The sequence below is a fragment of the Benincasa hispida genome, chromosome 5 (genome assembly GCF_027475165.1).
Source record: "Benincasa hispida cultivar pf3 chromosome 5, pf3_genome.v1.1, whole genome shotgun sequence".
NCBI lineage: Eukaryota > Viridiplantae > Streptophyta > Magnoliopsida > Cucurbitales > Cucurbitaceae > Benincasa > Benincasa hispida.
The window spans coordinates 19,648,404-19,669,128 of NC_143482.1; the positions used below are offsets into that span (position 1 = coordinate 19,648,404).

Below are 20,725 nucleotides of genomic sequence, written 5' to 3' on the forward strand. Positions count from 1 at the left end.
CTAAATTTTCAACAATTACTCTTAATCCAAAAGGGTCCTAGGTATGAAAACTTACCAAAATCAAACATTTGTAATGTCACACCGCGTGCTTTCGACCTTAAAATCCCTCCAAAGCTCGAATCTGAGCCCAAACATAATTGGCATTATCAGTTTTATCCCAAAACAAATGAATACCCAAAATCTTCCAAGGAAAACTTAAAACTCAAATCTTACCCAAAATTGACCAAGATTCCGACAAAAAAAAAAAAAAAAATCAACCCAAAATGGCTGCGATAGAGAGCTTGAACAACGTCGACCGTCAGATCTAGAAGAGGTTGGCGACGGGACGAGCGGAGATGGAGATCCATCCATATTACCAAGCTCCATAGGAGGAGCATGAGTAGGTTGTCTAACCATAACAGATAGGTAGCAAGAAGAACGACTACGAAAAAAGAAATTCGACAACTTACCACTACTTGACTACTTGGGTCTAATAAAGTCAGACGCAAGAATAATAAATCCATTGTCACGACCAAAGGTCACTATTTATATAAATCTACAATCAATGACATCTATCGGATGGACGACCATCCAACGACTAGAATGCTCCAGTGCAAATTAGCACTCTTAGGAGGCAGTCTGACACAACTGCCTATTGATACTCAGGAAGTGTAACTGTTATGAAGAGCATTAATTACTTCACCACATGTGAACAATTGCATCACTCCTTAAGAAGTCAATGATCCAACCTTCACAGGCAAATGTTGAGGGTTGCTGAAGGCAAGGCTTAAGCCTATATGATACCAAGAGGAGACATAGTGGAATGCACATCCCAAAAGAAAAATGCCAATACCTTGGATTTTAGCTGATGAGTTGTGCCAATGATATATACCAATGTAGACGAGACTTGAGTGCCAACCATTACTAAAACTTACTGTGATAAATTGAAAGCAAAATATTCTTAGCAATATTCATAACCAATTTTTAAAATGATTTCAAATCAACTCATTTTACCTTATCTTTTTTTTTTTTTTTAAAAAGGGAACATTAGGTTAAATTACATTTCTATAGTTGGGAGAAAGATCCTAATTTAATTCGATGTTTAAAAGTTAAAATTTAAACCTTATAATTTCATCAAATCTCATAAATAGTTCCTGGTTATCATATGTAAGGAGTATTTAAAATAGTTTTATTAAATCATAGAAACTAAATTATAATTATAAATCACGTAATACAAATTTTCCATTTAACCTTAGATTTGAATTTGAGTTTTTTTGTACCAATGATCCTTTTCAAAGACCTTTTATTTTTTATGACTCATCCCTCACAAATGCATGAATTTTAAGCTTCCGCTTATGTACATCACACTACCACATCCCATTCCCATTGTTCTTAGAATGTATCACGTTATGGATGACTATATTTATGTCAACCTAACGCGATCTCTATTTTTATGTTGTGTTTCTATTATTTTTTTAAAGTTTGTTGTATTTTTGGATAAAAAAAATAAGATCATGAGTTGAGGTTATAAATGTCATTCTTGCTATACGTTAGAATGTGTATGGTTAGTTTGTCATGTTTTCTTTATTTTCTCACATTTTGTTTATTGTGTTTGAATAAAAAAAATTAGAAATCACCATAGACCTACGATAATAAAGAAGTATAAATGGAGTTTGACATAAATAAAAGTTAGAATTTTTTTAAAGAAGTATTGTAATTAATATGTGAGTAGAAAAATCGAACATCAAAACTGATAATATGAACATTATGCCATTTGAACTAAGCTCTTCTCCTTCTTTCGCAAGTTAAAATTATTTATGAGGTGGGTCAGCTATCATAAATCCATAAAAAACGTCTATGAATTTAGTATCGAGTTGCGAGCGTGAGTTTCTCTCAATTCTCGTCAATGGCTTCCATTGTAGGTAGCATGTTCAAAAATCCATAGCAGACTCGCAATGACTCTCTTCAAAATGTTCCGAATTCTAGGGCCCAAACTCCCAAATTCTACCCGGCGCACCGCATTCACCACCACTTTGTTCGACAATCTAGGGTTTCATCGAGACGCTCCATTTACCTCTAAATTCTTCTCATCGCTTCCCGACAAAGGATCGCTTGGAGCTTTGGGCGATGGGGTCTTACAATTACATGGTTTCACAGTTTCATACCTCGTCAATTCATGCGGAATGCCATTACAGACTGCTCTGGAGGTTGCGTCTAAGGTAAATTTCAAAACTCCTAAACAACCTGATTTGGTTCTCTCGCTTCTACGAACACAAGGGTTCACCGAATCTCAGATTTTTAGGATAGTTAAGCATTACCCCCGTTTTTTGTTTTCTAACGCTGATAGAACACTTTTGCCCAAATTTAAATTTCTGCATTCCATTGGGCTTTCCAAGTCGGAATCTATTCAAATTGTTTATTCATGTCCGTGGTTTTTGGGGAGTAGCTTGAAAAACCATATAATTCCAAGTTACAACTACCTTAAATCTGTGCTTGCTGGAGATGAAAAGGTCATTAAATGTCTTAAGCGTTCACCAAGGGCGTTTCTTCAGAATTTACAACATAAAATTGCCCCCAACATTGAATTACTAAAAAAATCTAGAGTTTCTGATGTTTCGATTTCGTTTTTGACTTCGAGTTCCCCTTGTTCAGTATTCCTAAAACATTCCAAATTCTCCAGCATTGTTAACCAAGTTAAGGATATGGGATTTCACCCTTCAAAACACGTGTTTGTTGAGGCCATTAGAGTGCTCTCTAGTATGAGTTCTTCAACCTGGGAAAGAAAAATTGAAGCTTACAGGAAGTATGGTTGGTCAGAGGATCAAACTCTTTTAGCTTTTAAAAAGTATCCTCCATGTCTGGTTATATCTGAGGAGAATATCTATAAGACTATGGACTTTTTTGTGCACAAAATGAGGTTCAAGCCAGAGGATATTGCTACAAACCCCTCTGTGATGATCTATAGTTTGGAGAAGAGGATAATCCCTAGGTGTTCTGTTGTTCAAAGTCTTTATTCAAAAGGTTTATTAAAGAAAAAATTGAGCATTACCAGTATAGTACGTCCTGCAGAAAAGACTTTCTTGGAGAAGTATGTGACCAAATTTGCTGAACATGTTACTTGGTTGTTGCAATTGTATGCTGGAGAGATCAAAGTTTTTTGATGTTTAACTTCAAATTCTTTCTTTTGTCCATGATTCATGCATTGTTATGGGCCATTTACTTGGCAGAACTCTAACATATTAGCTTAATAAGGCTTATGTTTCTTATTGACTTGTGTAATGGTCCCTCAAGTACTCTTGCAGGGTAATATTTTATCTCAATGGTACTTCATGTACAATTTTGAAGCATGTGTACTGGTATTACATTTGTAGCTTAAGACCAATTCCCTTGAATCTATTGTTTTGCTTACTTGTCTGATTTACATTCCTTGCTTCTCTACACCATAACTTCAGTGTCTCGGATTTGATCCAGTGTTCAATAATATGCTTATTTATTTACCTTTTCTTCTCATTTCACTCATAGACTGTTTTTGAATTCGTAACCAAAATTTAGAAACTCCTTAAAAAAAGTTTTGGAAAAATTTCCTTGTCTTAAAATTTGGTTAAAACTATGAAAGTATAATTAATTTTGTTTGTGGTACCACCAATTGGAGGTTGAGAAAGAAAAAGAGAGGGTTTATTTGGAAATTTTTCAACTTTTCTTTCATATTTTTAATGGATTCTGGTTTTAAAAAAACCATTACCAGATTCGTTATCGAAGACCAGTTTCACAAATATCCAACAGAAAACCAAACAGGACCTAAATAATTTATTAATTACAAGATTCTCTAGCATAGATTCAAACAACCTCCTATTTGCACTAAAGTCAATAAGACATGTTTTCTAGGACATACACTATACTCAACATTGATATGAATCAGAACCTAATATTTATGTTTGTTTGATAGCTTATCCACATAAAAGTTAATTTGAGCGTAAACATATAGCTCAATAATTATGACATTTCTACGGTTGATGGAACATAGTTTGACTAATTAAGGCATGTTGCTTCAAATGCAATGTCTATGGTTTGAATATCTTCTGCTGACGCTTTGTGGAGCAAAAAAAACCTTTAGATATAAAAGAAATAGATAATAAGTAGCCAATTAATGATCAACCATAGCTTTTCAAAGTATTAGTTAAACTAAACTAATGTTATTCTATCCAATTAATTATTATATTGTCATTGATCAATACTTTTAATGAACTAATTGCAACTTAATATATCTTTTAATAAATTACTTTATTTTTGGACCTTTAGTTAAACGGTCTCAGAGCCAAAGTATCCTTAGAGCTCGTACATTTGGACCTTTGTAGACCAATGAATGTCAAGGCTCGAGGTGAGTATGAATATTTCATTAGTTTTATTGATGATTATTCAAGGTATGGTCATGTCTACCTACTTCATCACAAGTCTGATTCTCTTGAAAAGTTCAAAGAATATAAGGCAGAAGTTGAGAATGAATTAGGTAAAACAATAAAGACACTTCAATCAGATCGAGGTAGAGAGTATATGGACATACGATTCCAAGACTATTTGATAGAAAACGGGATCCAGTCACAACTCTCTGCACTTAGTACGCCTCGGTAGAACGGTGTATCAGAAAGAAGAAACCGAACCTTATTAAATATGGTTCGCTCTATGATGAGCTATGCTCAATTGCCTGATTTCTTTTGGGGCTATGCACTTGAATCTGTTGTCCATATTTTGAACAACGTTCCCTCTAAAAGTTTTTCAGAAAAACCTTATGAGTTATGGAAAGAGCGTAAAAGTAGTTTACGTCACTTTAGAATTTGGGGTTGCCCAGCACATGTGTTGTTACAAAATCCCAAGAAATTGGAACATCATCAAAGTTATACCTATTTGTAGGTTATCCAAAGGAAACAAGGGGTGGTCTGTTTTATCATCCTCAAGAAAACAAGGTATTTGTATCAACAAACATCACATTCTTAGAGGAAGACCACATTAGAAATCATCAACCACGTAGTAAAATAGTGTTGAAAGAAATTTCAAAAGACGCTACAGATATACCTAGTTCATCTACTAAAGTAGTAGATAAAGCTAGTATTTCTGGTCAGTCACATCCTTCTCAAGAGTTGAGAGTGCCTTGACGTAGTGGGAGAGTTGTTCATCAGCCTGACCGCTATTTGGGTTTAGCCGAAACTCAAATCATCATACCTGATGAGGGCGTAGAGGATCCATTGACCTATAAACAGGCAATGAATGATGTGGACCATGACCAGTGGATAAAAGCTATAGACCTCGAAATGGAGTCAATGTACTTTAATTTAGTTTGAACTCTTGTAGATAAACCAAGCGATGTGAAACCAATTGGTTGCAAATGGATCTACAAGAGAAAATGAGATCAAGCTGGTAAAGTACAGACTTTTAAGGCTCGACTTATGGCAAAAGGTTATACCCAGAGAGAGGGAGTGGACTATGAAGAAACTTTCTCTCCCGTTGCCCTATTGAAGTCGATAAGAATACTCTTATCCATTGCAACTTTTTATGATTATTAAATTTGGCAAATGGATGTCAAGACTGCCTTTTTGAATGACAATCTTGAAGAGAGTATCTATATGGTTCAACCAGAGGGGTTTATAGTTCAGGGTTAAGAACAAAAGGTTCGTAAGCTTGAGAAATCTATTTATGGATTAAAACAAGCTTCTAGATCCTGGAATATAAGGTTTGATACTGCAATCAAATCTTATGGCTTTGAACAGAATGTTGACGAGCCTTGTGTTTACAAAAAGATCGTTAATTCTGTAGTAGTGTTCTTTGTTTTATATATCGATGATATTCTGCTCATTGGGAATGATGTAGGATATCTTACTGACGTCAAGCAATGGCTAGATACACAATTCCAAAAGAAAGATTTAGGAAATGCGCAGTATATTCTTGGGATCCAAATTGTTCGGAATCACAAGAATAGGACACTAGCCATGTCTCAAGCATCTTATATAGACAAAATGTTGTCTAGATATAAAATGCAGAATTCCAAAAAAGGTATGTTGCCTTTCAGACATGGAATTCATCTGTCAAATGAACAATGTCCTAAGACACCTCAAGAAGTTGAGGATATGAGAAATATTCCCTATGCCTCCGCAGTTGGAAGCCTAATGTATGTAATGTTATGTACTAGACCTGACATATGCTACTCAGTAGGGATCGTTAATAGATACTAGTCTAATCCTGGACTTGATCATTGGACTTCTGTTAATAACATCTTAAAGTATCTCAGGAGACCTAGGGACTACATGCTCGTGTATAGTGCTAAGGATCTGATCCTTACTGGATACACTGACTCTGATTTCCAAACTGATAAATATGCTAGAAAGTCTGCATCTGGATTAGTGTTCGCTCTTAACGGAGGAGTGGTAGTATGGAGAAGCGTAAAACAGACCTGTATAGCTGACTCCACAATGGAAGCTGAATACATAGTTGCTTGCGAAGCAGCAAAAGAAGCAGTATGGCTGAGGAAATTCTTGACAGATTTGGAAGTTGTTCCAAATATGTATCTACCCATCACCTTGTATTGTGACAACAGTGGTACAGTTGCAAATTTAAAAGAACCTCGAAGCCATAAATGGGGAAAGCACATTGAACGCAAGTACCACCTTATCTGGGAAATCGTACACCGTGGTGACATTGTAGTGACCCAAATATCTTTTAAGCAAAACATTGTTGATCCTTTTACAAAAACCCTCACGGCTAAAGTTTTTTAGGGTCACCTACAGAGTTTAGGTCTACAGTATTTCTAAACTAGGACAAGTGGGAGATTATGTTGGGCGTGAATGTCCTAGTTTATTGTATTCATATGTTTATTGTACTCATATGTAATATTAATTTCTCACAGTTAAATTCAGCATTGTTTGATCCTACTAGGAATTTTAGTCCAAGTGGGAGTTTATTGGATTTTATGTCCTAAAACTCGTAGTTTATTATATCATATTCTTGTTCAATAAAGTTGTTATTGAAAATCTTTAGTAAAATTAAATTCTATATTCATGAATCCAATAAACTAAGGATCCAGAGCTATTAAGTTTAAGTTTGAACTTTATGTAGTGACATAAATGTGGATCAAGTTCAAATCTATAGCTAAAATGGTCTATAGTGTATGAATAAGATTGGGCGCCTTATTCTAGGGACACTATGGATGCGGCCCATTTTGTAGTTAGTACAAACGATGTGATCCTAAACCGTTCATGTGGAGATATGAAAATGGGGGCATCCTATGTAAAGATTTTACATAAGATTGAACCATGAAATAATCACTTTTTTACATTTTAAATGTCATTTAATGTATAAAATTGACTATTTCATTAATTGATGACCTAGGTAACTTAATCTTAATCCTGAGCTAACTATGAACTCCTGTTCACTCGGAATTATCCTTTGATCTGCATAGGTGAGGGCAGCTCATTATCGCTGGTCCAATAAGCCTCCCATTTCAGGGGTAAGATCAGGTGGATAGCTGGGAACGTAGGGTGCAAGACAGAATTCACTTCTACCCGTTATAGGGATAGTAGATAGGTTGTTCCCTTTAGTATTGAACAAGGGGCCCCACCCTTTCCTTGGCCCGAGAGGGGTTCAGTTTATAGGTTGGACCTTAAACCAATTGTTCATTAGAGGATCAGTGGAACTTAAGGAATAAGATGTAGTCTCGGGGGTTTTTATGACCCAGCCGAGATTACGAACAACCTATGAAGGATTAACTTACTAATCATGGTTATATCATATGGACACAAATATATCTATAATGAGAGGAGTGCAACTACGGGATTATAGTGGAATGACCCGTGAGTTAACGAATATTGATTAGCTCCATCTAAAGAGTTTAGACAGCTAATCTCGGATCGTTGGAGCCCATGATCTATAGGTCCATTAGGTTCCCTTACTAGCTCATATGGAATAAATCTATAACAATATGATAGAATAATTTGAATTGTTTGAATTAGGTGAAGAGAGAGAAACCGACAAGTATATGTGATATAGTGGTCGATTTTTCAGTTTAGAGAAACAGCTTTAATATTTAAATGTGATTTAAATATCAAGAATATGAATACGTTCATATTTGGAAGCTCGAAAATAATAGAAATGGTCAAAGATGTAAAAAGTCAAAGAGTTGACGTTTGACTTTAAAAAGTCAAATTTTGACTGACCTTATATTCAAATGTGATTTGAATTTCGAGGAAATGAATGCGGATTCATGCTCGGGAGGTCAAAAATAGTCAACACGAAAAAAATCATAAAAAGTCAAAATGTTGACTTTTCGGTCAAAGTTTGACTTTAACAAAATGACAATTTTGCCTTTTGACTAAAGTTAGTGGGAAAATCCAAACTTTTGTTGGATAATTCTACTAACAAAATAGTGGGCTAGGTGTTGGCTTATAGTGGAGACATCAAGCCCACTTAGATAGTGGATTTTGAGGTGTTGGGTTTTTATGAATTTGTTTCATACAATTTTGCATGGCTTTTTTCTATAAATTTGGGTTTTCAATTTGGAAAAAAGACTTTTGACATTATGCCAAAATTGATTTCTAAATTTAGGCTGGAAAAAATCTCTGTTTTTGAGAAAAATTCAAAATTCAAACCCAACCTAAAAATCCATCTTCTTCTATTTTCATCTCTTTCTCTCTCTCGGGTTCTTCATCCATGGGGTCCCACAACCCGGTTCTGAGTCCAGAGGATAGTAGGTCAGCTCTAGTGGTTTTCCGGTTCGTGTTCGAGCAGATAGAAGAGTTTTGGGAGCTTCAAAGATAATATTTGAAAAAAATCCTAATTAATTAATTTAGGGTTGTATGATTAATTTGTGCAATTAGAGTAAAATTGATCCTCATTTCTACTGCGCATGCCTATTTTTCCATCAAGAATAATAATGTAATTATTATTTTTATAAATTCAAAGTAGTTATACACAAAACCACGGGTAACAAACGGACTTTTCAATGAACTATTATTGGATCATTATTACCGTACATTCAATTTTAAAACCACAAAACGAGCTGACTATTTAACTAAAAAAAATAAAAATTTTATAAATAAATAAACCATAACACCAAAACAAAATTTAGTTCAAAATTGCTAAAAGTTGATAAAAATAAACAAATAAATAAAATGTTTAAATTTAAAACTACTAGGTTCAATAGCTCTCTTTTCCAAAAAAAAATCAATATTTCTTAAAAAAGATAATGAAATTTGGCGGAAGCGATTCTCTAGTCGAATATCGCACTTTCAATAGGGCTCCTCATTAAGTGCCTAGTACAATCTTGTGTCTATCTGAAAACATTTTGATGCAACGAAAAAGGTATTTAGGCCAAATCCATGGCCAAACAAGAGAAATCCATCCCTTAAGATGAGAGAAACTCTCCTAGAACATAAATTTTATATTGAAATGGATGATCATGAAGGAAAAACCATTGAAGATTTACGTAGCGGAATACGAGGATCGGTCCCAATTTTCGTTTTCCACATAATTTACAAAAATTACAGAATTAAAAGAAAGATTATGCATTTAATTTAAACTTACAGCATGCTTTTCTAGAGAAAAAGGGAAAGGAAAAAATTCCTTTGAATAACGAATTTCTTCAAGAACACCCTCGATCAAGATTACGATCTGGAAACCCAATTAGGACATCACCAAACTGAAACCTCTGATATTCTTCTTAGGGTTTGAGAATGACAGGAGAAACTAAGATGATGCATTTAATTAAACAAAACATACAACATGCTTGAGAAACTAAGAAGAGAAAAAGGGAATAGAAGACTTACACTTGAAGAATAAAATCTTCACGATTCCTCTTCACTGACTACTATAAAAGCAACCTCAGTATTCTCTGGATGCCAGGAGGAGTGAGCTTCGACTATTTTGGTGAGGAAGGGATTGAGAGAGGATAAGAGATGAAGAGCCTTAGATCTCAGAACACCCACTGTGAGCTTTTTCTGTATGTTTCTTTTCTTCATCACACAGAGAAGAAGAAAGTGTGTAACTGACCCACTTACATGATTTAGAGAGAAAGAGGGGGAAGGGAATTACAACTCCTTCCCAAATAATATTAATTCAAAATTAAATAAATTAAATTAAATTAAATTAAATTATTTAATATATATTCATATGATAACTACCTTATCATATAATATATATTAAACTATATGTTATATCAAATATAACATACCATTCTCTCATCAATGACTTTTAACATAAATCACATTTATATTAATTTTAACCATATGAATCCAATTCATATAATTAATATTTGAATCATATTCAAATATTTATTTTCTCTCATAAATACTTAATATTTTAATATGTCAAATACATTATAGTAATTATATCATATATAATTAAATTAAATTAATTATATCACATATAATTAATTCTCTCAATTAATTTGAACAATTCAAATTAATCCAAAAACTAATTCTCATTAAAACTCATTGAGATACTGACGAGACCTCATGGACCTGTAGCTTGAAGGTCCAACGATACGTGAATAATTAATTAAACTTAATTTAAATTATTCACCATCTGATTCACCATCCGTTAACTGGTGAACACTCCACTAAAGACCGTCAGTTTCACTCTTCGCACTACAGATATATTTCTATATCCATTGGACATAATCAATCAACAATACGATGACCCTTCACAAATTGCTCGTAAGTACAGCTAGACCAAAAATACTGTTTTGCCCTTGTAGTTACATCTAACTCCTTAAGTACCACTGATCCCTCTAATGAATAATAAATCATAGTCCAACTATGATCGAACCCCTCTCGGGCCAAGAGAGTGTGTGGTGCCACATTGTTCAATCCCCGTAATCAGCCCTTAAGGAAGCAATTTATCTATTAACCCCGACGTTGAGGAAGGAGTGAATTCCTTCTTGTGTCTATGTTCCCAGCTCTCCAATCAGACGAATCCCTAAAATGGTAGGCTTGTTGAGTCGGTGATCTGGCCACTCTCATCCATACAAATCAAAGGACCACCTTCATAGGCAGGAGTTCACAACTCACTTAGGATTCAAGTCATATTACCTATGGTCATCGTGGTGGAATGTAAGTCTCTATTACGAACGACATTATATAATGAGACTAAACATTTCGTGGTCCTGTCTTATACAAACTCATTTGTATAGAATATCCCCGCTCACATGTCTCAATAATGATCAGGTTCAGATCATTTGTGGCATTTTACAACAATTGTACAAAACGAGCAATACTCGCAATGTCACCAGAATAAGGTATCCAGTCTTATCCATCTACTACAGACCATTGTATCCAGTCTTATCCATCTACTACAGACCATTTAGGTTATCACTTAAACATGATCCACCCGTATGTCTCTACATACATGTTTAAGCTACAAGATAACTTTGGATGTAAGTTTATTGGTTTGTGGTTAATGCAACTAATTTTGAAATAAAACATCAAATATTTTATTACATAAATAAAATGTTTGTATATTACAATTACAAACTATAGAATTCTACGAGATTTAGGGATCAACCCCAATAGTACCAAGATGTACCAAGACTTAAAGCATTTCTACTGGTAGAATACATTAAAAGAGAGATGACTGAGTTTGTCAGGAAGTGCTTGGTGTGCCAGCAAGTGAAAGCCTCGAGGCAGAAACCAGTAGGCTTGTTGCAGCCTTTAAGTGTACCATAGAGGAAGTGGGAGAACGTGTCTATGGACTTCATCATGGGGTTGCCCCGAACAGTAAAGGGTTTTACTATGATTTGGGTTGTAGTAGACAAGCTCACTAAGCTAGCACATTTCATACCAGGGAAGTCTACCTTTTCAATAAATAAGTGGGCACAAATATACATGAAGGAGGTGGTGAGACTATACGAAGTACCTGTGTCCATCATGTCGGACAGAGACCTTCATTTTACATCCAACTTTTGGAATAGTCTTCAATCAGCATTGGGTACTCGAGTGGATTTTAGTGCAGCTTTTCACCCACAGACTGAGGCAAACAAAACGTTTGAACAAGCTATTGGAGGATATGTTGCGTGCCTGTGCCATAGAGTTCTCAGGAAGTTGGTACTCTCACCTGCATTTGATGGAGTTTGCATATAATAACAGTTACCAAGTCACCATCGACATGTCGCCATTTGAGGCCCTATATGGAAAGAGTTATAAGTCTCCGATATGTTGGGATGAGGTTGGTGAGAGGAAGTTGCTAGGACCTGAGTTAGTACAAACCACGAATGAGGTAATACATAAGATTAAAGCTCGTATGCAAATAGATCAGAGCAAACAGAAAAGTTATATAGACGTTAGGAGTAAAGATCTAGAGTTTAAGATTGGTGATAAAGTGTTCTCAAAAGTGGCACCTATTAAAGGTGTTCTGAGGTTTGGAAGAAAGGGAAAGCTAAGTCCACGATTTAATAGGCCTTTCGAGGTTTTGGAACGACTTGGTCCTTTAGCTTATCAGTTAGTGTTGCCACCATCACTCTCTTCAGTTCATGGTGTTGTCCATGTTTCGATGCTGAGGAAGTATGTAATAGATCCATCACATGTAGTGGCCTGTGAACCATTACAGTTGAATGAGAACTTGAGTTATGAAGAGAAGCCTATAAGAATCCTCGCCAGGGAGGTGAAGACATTATGCAACCGGGAGATAGCACTTGTGAAAGTTCTGTGGCATAATCACCAGTTCGAGGAGGCTACTTGGGAGCGAGAGGATGAGGTGAGAGCCCAATACCTAGAGCTTTTTCAGGAATGAGCTTTCGAGGACGAAAGTTCTTAAGGATGAAAGATTGTAACATCTCGAGTGTTTGTAATTTAAATTCAATAATTTTGTAATATTTGAGGACTTTTTGTTATTTTGAATTTTTTTTAAAAGGAAATTTTGGATTTTATGTCGCATTAATTTGATTTTTAAGTTAATGAAAAAATTGAAGTTATATTGGGAGAATTATTTTAATTTTGAAATTTGGTTTTGAAGAGGAAGAGGAAAGGATTCTAAATATATATATTTGTGTATTGAAGGAAAGAATGAAATGAGATAAAATAAAATAAAATAAAGTATAGAGAATAAAATAAAATTATTTATTTTTTAAACTAAAAACTAAATAAAATAAAAACCTTTCATTTTTTCTTTTGAAAAAGAAAATCTCTCCCTTCCTCGTGAATCCCTCACGTGACCCCCTCCTCCCCCCTCGAAACCTCTCAGTTGCCAACCCTCCCACTCATCAGTCGCCCTTGGCCGCGCGCCACTTATCGTCCTCCCTTTGCACTACCGCTTGTTCCTTCGCCCAGCAGTTCGCGTCGCCGCTCGCCTCTAGCCAGCCTCTCTTGCCTTCGTTTGCGCTGCCCACACCTTCTGTTCACCGCCAATCGCTACACGTCCATGTCGCTACTTGACGTGTAGATCAATTGTCGCTGCCGATCGATCTCTCCCTCTCTCCCCATCGCCACCGGTAGATCAACTTAAATCCAGTCGTCGATCTCTCTCTCACGCTTCTTTGTCCGTCCAGCCGTTGATGGTCTACTGCGTAGATTTCGGTCACCCTTGTTTTGTCGAAGTTTGGATTTGGGGTAAGATCCATTTTGTTTGGTTGAGTTTCTTGAATAATTATGGGACGCCCACTAAATTTTGAATTTGATTTGTCCATATTTATCATGGTTTAATCTTAGAGCAAGATTTGGAAGGAAGGACGCTGCTGTCTGTTTGGTTCGATACAAGAGTGAGCAAGAATTTGGTAATGTTTGTGGTCCTTGTTCTTAGTTTCTGGGCACCCACTAATTATTGAATTAAATGTTGGCTTAATTTTGGTATTTTGAATGTTCTAAGTCATCATCTGTTGGAATTAGAATCTGACTAAAAGGAGATTTTGGAGTTGAAATCTTGGGAGTGTTTATTGATCAAGTTTCATTTGGGTAATTTTATTCTGTTGGGGTTGATGCCCTAAAGTCTCGTGTCCTGTAGTTTGAAAACAGTTTGTACAAACGCTTGTGTTGTATAATATATGATATTTTACTCCACTTCTTGATTTTGCTCAGTTGTTTGTTTTATTTGCTTTACCACAAACCAATAAACCTAAAATCTCTGGTTATCTGTACGTAACTTAAGCATGTATGTGGTGACATGCAAGTGGATCATGTCTTAAGTGATAACCAAAATGGTCTGTAGTATATGGATATAGGAGGGAAACCTTATCCTGGTAATTCTACAGATGCAGCCCGCTTTGTGGAATGGTCACAAGTGTTGTGACTTATCACAGATGGTCTAATCCTAATCATTTGTGTAGGGGACATGCGAGCGGGGGCGTCCTATACAAAGAGTTTGTATAAGACCTGACCACGAAGTATTAATGTCTTGTTATATAACAACATTCGTGACAGAGACTTCACTTCACTAGGATGACCATAGGTAACATGACCTCAATCTTGAGTGACTTGGAAACTTCTGCCATTGAGGGTGGTCCTTTGATTTGTATGGGTGCGAGTGGCCAGGTCATCGACTCAAACCTACCATTTTGGGGATTCGTCTGATTTGGGAGCTGAGAACTCAGCTACACAAGATGGAATTCACTCATTCCCTGAAGCTGAGGCAAGTAGATAGATAGCTCTCTTAAGGGCTGATTTCAGGGCTTGAACGATGTGGCGCCACATACCTTCTCTTGGCTCGAGAGGTGTTCACACATAGTTGAACTATGTTGTATTGTGCATTAAAGGAATCAGTGGTACTTAAGGAGTGAGATGTAACTATAGGGGCAAAACGGTAAATTGGCTCAATTGTACTTACGAGCATCTGTGAAGGGTCATCGTACTCATGATTGGTTATATCTGATGGACACAGAAATATATCTGTGGTGAGAAGAGTTCAGATGTTGGTTTTTAATGGAATGCCTGACAATTAACAGATGGTGGATCTCGTGGCTAAAGAGTTTAGTCAGCTATTCACGTACCGTTGGAGCTTCGAGCCACAGGTCCATAAGGTCCCCTAGGTAGCTTGGATAAAGTCGAGAATCAGTTTTTGGGTCAGTTTGAAATGTTCAAATTGACAAGAGGGAGTTCGATTATATATGATATAATTGAACTGGTTATTTATATATGATATAATTGATTAAATGTATGAGATACATTATTTTGGAGGAAGTTAGATATAAATATGATTTATATCAAGTAGAGGAAAAATTACTATAGTAGATATATGATATCAAACTATAGGTTAAGAATATAATATGATTATATTCATTTATTAATTAATTAGTTGGTTATATGATAATTGATTGGAAATTTCTCCTGAATCGTGTGATAATAGGAAAATCAATTTCGGTTATTGTAACTGAGGAATAAAATGAAAATTGGTTTCATTTTGCAAAGAGTTCGAAAAAATTGCTTACGATGTGAAAACTTCACGATCCCTTAGTTGAGAGCCTATGTGATAGCGCCTATCGCCTAAACTATCGCACGCGTTCTCAATTGAATCCCGGCCCCACTAACCAATTAATTACGTTACGACTACTGAACAAACTTGGTTGACGAACATGGTTTATGCGCCGTTAATGTAGCGGCTTGTCGAGCATTTGACAAACTCACACCATCCATTTCAAATGGGATTTGTCCCGTGGACACACGAGCAATCCAACTCGTAGGATTTCCTTTTCCTCTTCCCATTCTGACTTCTGTAGGTTTCCCGGTAATAGGGAGATCTGCGAGAACTCTTACCTATATTTTACCATTTCTTCGGAATTGTCCGCTCATAGCACGATGGAATTGTCCGATTATAGCCCGACGCGCTGCTTCAATGGCTCGATATGAAAGACGACCAGCTCTACAACTTTTAGTGCCATATCTTCCAAAACCAAGTTGTGTATCGTCCGGTTTGCAACCCCTACTACATCTGCCTTTACGATATTTACTATATTTCGTACGTTTCGGATATAACACGTTCCTTTTTTTTTCAGTGTGCGCGGTTCGTCTGCCTTTCTCTAAACGATCGCTTAGCATGTTGAGCTTTTCTAAACGATCGTTTACTCTTTACTAAACAATCACTTAGTAAAACCTACACGATCGTGTACCTTTCTCTAAGTGACGAGCACCTGGCTATACGATAGTCACCTACTATCTCCAACTTGCTTGTCGTTCTACACGATCGTTCTTTCCTCTTACCTCTACCAATTCCATCACATTCCACTCTTTGGATTCTCACTCCGAGAATACCAAGGGCTTCAAGTGGTGGTGTCGTCCCCGGTTGCTACTTGTTCGTGTGCTGCCGTTCGTGTAGACGATCGTGCTATTAGGCGACTGATTGCTGAGCGATTTGGACCATAGAGGTATTGCTTCCGTTGGATTGAATGCTAGTACGTTTACTCAATCTGTTGTATTTTATTTGTCAAAGCATGCCTATAATTAATGTTAAAATGCATATCTATTTGGTAGAATGTGTGTGTGGTAATTCGGTCACAATGAAACAGAAAAGATTCGAACGCACTCATGGATACTCTTGTTTAAGAGTTCCTTCAGATTCGCGATCGTTGGAGTAAATTTTGTATGTTTTGGTTTTGGCTCCAAGGATTAAAATTGAGTGTTTGTGTTTTGGACTAGGGGAATTAATTTAGGATTTATTTTGTTGGAGACTATTTGCTTGGATTAACATCTGAATTTAACTTCGAGGTAAGTAATCTTACTACTAGAACTGTCTAGGTGCCAGACGATGAAATTTCAGCTTTCGTTTGAGGATTCAGAGGTTGACTATATTAAATTACATGAGGTTAAATGAGTTTTCCTGATTATATATGCAAAATATTATGAATGCTAGCATGGTCTATATTATAGTTATTTATATGATTGGTTGGATGAATTGTGAACATGATGATTGTATTTGCATGTTGTAGGACTAGGTTTATGACGCATGTTATATTTATGTTAGTGATAGTTGCACTTACCACTAGTTAGATACCCACTAGAGGTGGTGACTCCATATGGGATTCACCAAAAGTTGTGTTTCCTACAGGATTCTTTTAAACTATGGTAGAGTGGACTGAAATAGTCATTAATAGACTCCCAAGTTTCCTACAGGATTCTTTAGGATTTACCAGAGGTTGTGGGTTCTTTTAAACTATGGTAGAGTGGACTGAAATAGTCATTTATTTGTTGTTCCTTGATAACTAGTGGATTATATACATCCCACTAGAGGATGACATCTAGAAGATATAGATGCTTAGACCAATCTCAGTAGTGGGGTTACTTACTGAGTATTTTATACTCATCCTTTTCATGCTTATTTTTTTAGGTAAGGGTAAGGATGTGTTGGCGAATGACAAGCGGAATCCGTGATCGAGCTACTGGGATCAGTTATATGCTTCCACTCATGTTTTCAAGAATTTATTTTCGTATTTTAAATTTCTAGTCTTCATATTTGGATCTCACAGTTTTAGTATTTGCGTTTTTTACTTTTAAGGAGACTTTCTAGATTTTTTTTAGGGTAATTGCAATTGGTAGCATTTTTAGGAATAATAACCAAGTGTATAACATCATTTAAAAAAAATTGCAAATATAGCCAAGTTTATCAGTGATAGACTTCTATCATTAATAGACTCCCAAGTCTATCAACGATAAACTTCTATTGTTGATAGACTCTTACCAGTGATATGATTTATCACTGATAGACTCCTACCAATAATATGATATATCACTGATGGACTATTTAAATTTGGCCATATTTGTATTTTTTTTTTTACATATGTTATATATGTTAATACTTTGGGGTCTAATGTCTATATTTGCAACTATCCCTTTGTTTTATGATTTGTTTTTGTTGGGTACCCTGTGACTTGGATTTCAATTATTTGATTTTAATGATATTATTTAATTTACGTTATTCATTTGGTTTTCATTAAGCTATGAACACATGTCATTTTAAATTTCATGCATGCATATTTATAGTAACGGCCTAACTTGAGTCCTAGGGAGTTGGGTTGTTACATTGGTAGCTAACGAATATTGATTAATTTAGTTAAAAGAGTTTAGCCAATTAATCTCAAATCATTGGAGCTCGTGATCTGTAGGTCTATTAGGTCCCTCTACTAGCTCGTAAAAGGAATAAACCTTAGAATAGCGTATTGAGAGAATTTGAAATGTTCAAATTCGGTTGGTTTGGATTATTATATTCAATATAATTATCAAATTAAACAATTTTGGAGAGTTGAAAATATTTAAATTTGATTTAAATATTAAATTACATGAATAGGGATTCATGTTTAGATTAGGTGTTCTATTAATTTAATATTTGATATTAAATTAAATTTAAATTAATTAAATTATTTAATTAATTATATATTTGTTTATTTGTTTAAAATTGATTTAATTTTGAATTCTGGAAATTAAAAAATTTAATCATTATTTAATTAAATTGGTTATATTAAAAATTTTAAATTAAATTAAATAAAAAAATTAAGAGAGTTTAAATTAAAATTATTTAAGTTAAATCAAATAAGTAAATTAAAATGGAAGTGGGATTATCCTCAAATCCCACTTACATTCCACCTAATCTATTAAGCTAGTGCAAAATTATGTGGCAAATGCTGGTTAAATTTACTTTGCATGTTTATTTTGAATAAAAGGGAAGATCTAATTTGATTTCTTTTTCTAAATTATCATAAAAGTTTATCAAATCATTCATTAAATCATTGGCACCGTACAAAAGATTTAGTAATATCTAAAACAATGATAGTAGAATAATGACATGATCACATCTCATAGAAAGCACATTATAAACCATTTAGAAGTTATCAGAAAATCAAACCAACTTTGTACCTAAATACTAACTTACAATGATGGGTGACTTGGGACAAAGAATGTCCCTCACGGTGTAAACCAAATAAAAAGGTCATATGTGCACATAAAGCTGCTTTAAGGCTAAATATGGATACACACCACATGCCCATGTTACTCTGGATTTTCTGATATACTCTTGCCAAACCTGACCCCGATAGCCCCCTGATAACCTAGGTAGCGGTCTAGCTGCACGTTCCTCTAGACTCCCTAGTATGCTCTGGCCACATTTGACCCCTGTAGCTCCCTAATCGCCTAAGCGACGCTACTGAAACACATTCAAGTAGCATGGGCAAATAACCATCTCTCGGGTACAAGAATCAGTAGTTTGAAACCAGTTTCACAACCATTCAACATCACTAAATTCACCATCAAGAGGTTTTCTTATAAAAACATACAAATCATAATAATGAAAAATCAGGTTCCAAACTACATTTTTATAAATCGAGCTCATATAAAATCAATGAGAATTCAAAAATCAAGGTTCAAGCATTTCTGAAATATTCATAAAGTAAAACAAATCATGCCAATACATTTCACAAATCATTGCACAATATCATGCTTATATACTTTTCATGTAAAAATATTTAAATAAAACCTCTCACGATTCCAATATATATTTTATATTGAAAACAATTGAAAATAAACCACTCACAATCACAGTCCTAAGTTCCTTGGCTTATAAGCCTTTCCAATCTCAATTTGACCTGAAACAAGATCCCAGGGTTACCAAACACTTAGATGGTTAAAATAACCCTAAACAACCCTTAACAATTCTTTAAGACGAATTGAACTCATTTTAAGCCCTAAACCTTCACATTTTTCTCCTTTAAGCCCATTTTTTTAAAAATATCCAAAATGGGTCAAAAGTCACTCTATAATCCAAAATTGTTCATTTTAAGGTTAAAATATAAAGAAAATGTTAATTGGGCTCCAAAAATGCTCACCAAACCCCAAAATGGTTGTGGCAAAGATAAAGGGCAACTAAAATGCGCGTGAGCGCTAGGCAGAAGTCGTGGGCGTGTGAGGCTGGGCATGGGACACACGTTGGGCATGACAGGATGTCTGTGGGTGTGAGGCTGAGTGGGTGTGAGGTACATAAGATGTCACACCCCCTCCCAAGTTTTATCTCCCAACCCGGAAGGAGATGTAAAGATAGCTAACACCACCCTTTTAATATCAACTGTCCAACCTTTACCAATTCACCAGATAACGAATACGTATAATTTTAATTAACTTTTAGTAACAATTACTAGTGTTCATTCTAAATACATTTGCAATCCTCGTTAATCCTAATTACTTTCAAGAGTAACCTAATCCGAGTTTCGCTCTATGAGAGAGTGATAGTTCTAGACCTTGAGTGGCTTTTTCCAGAACGTCTAGCTTCCGCTACCTGGGGGGAATAAAACATTGGAAAACAAAAATAAGTTTGGTTTTAGAAATTCATTTTTGGAAACCAATTTCACATTCAAGCAATCATAACACATAAGAATGTTACCGTTCCAGCTTGATAATTGGCTACCCCTGACATGATCATGTATTTCTCGGGAGTTCCCGTGAATTCCCAATATGAATGTTGAGGAAATTATCTCAGTACCCTTATAGCCCGCCAAATGTGCACATGTCGATAATCTCCCGTTAGACGTGCTTAAGACACGCTAGGGTACAATCCCAGTTTCCAATGCAATTCATGTTATACAACAAAACAAGAATCAAATCAACAAATAAAATCTAGAAAAACACATTTCCTGATCATGCCAATTTTCAAACCTTACATATATATATATATATATATATATATGTAATAACATATATATAATTCAAACATATGAAAATAGAAAAACCACTCACAGTCCTCTGGTTAATTCCCTTTACAGTCCTCCTAGAGAAGCCATTGATCCGGTTTCTTCAAATTTTAC

General features: G+C 35.3%; 1 protein-coding gene and 1 long non-coding RNA gene across 2 annotated transcripts; both read left to right on the forward strand.

Moving 5' to 3' along the window:
• Nucleotides 1-1,809: 1,809 nt before the first annotated feature.
• Nucleotides 1,810-3,326, forward strand: LOC120078689 (uncharacterized). The gene has a single exon (XM_090314208.1). The coding sequence runs from the start codon at nt 1,935-1,937 to the stop codon at nt 3,138-3,140; it is 1,206 nt and encodes a 401-aa protein (XP_090170334.1). The 5' UTR covers nt 1,810-1,934; the 3' UTR covers nt 3,141-3,326.
• Nucleotides 3,327-10,395: 7,069 nt separating this feature from the next.
• Nucleotides 10,396-17,853, forward strand: LOC150035957 (uncharacterized). Its single transcript, XR_016529877.1, has 2 exons — nt 10,396-16,306; nt 17,266-17,853. It is a non-coding gene; the product is annotated as an uncharacterized LOC150035957 (long non-coding RNA).
• Nucleotides 17,854-20,725: the final 2,872 nt, after the last annotated feature.

What these genes read in the sequence shown, in the direction of transcription:
- LOC120078689 (XM_090314208.1), top strand. Translation starts at nt 1,935, where the DNA reads ATGACTCTCTTCAAAATGTTCCGAATTCTAGGGCCCAAACTCCCAAAT.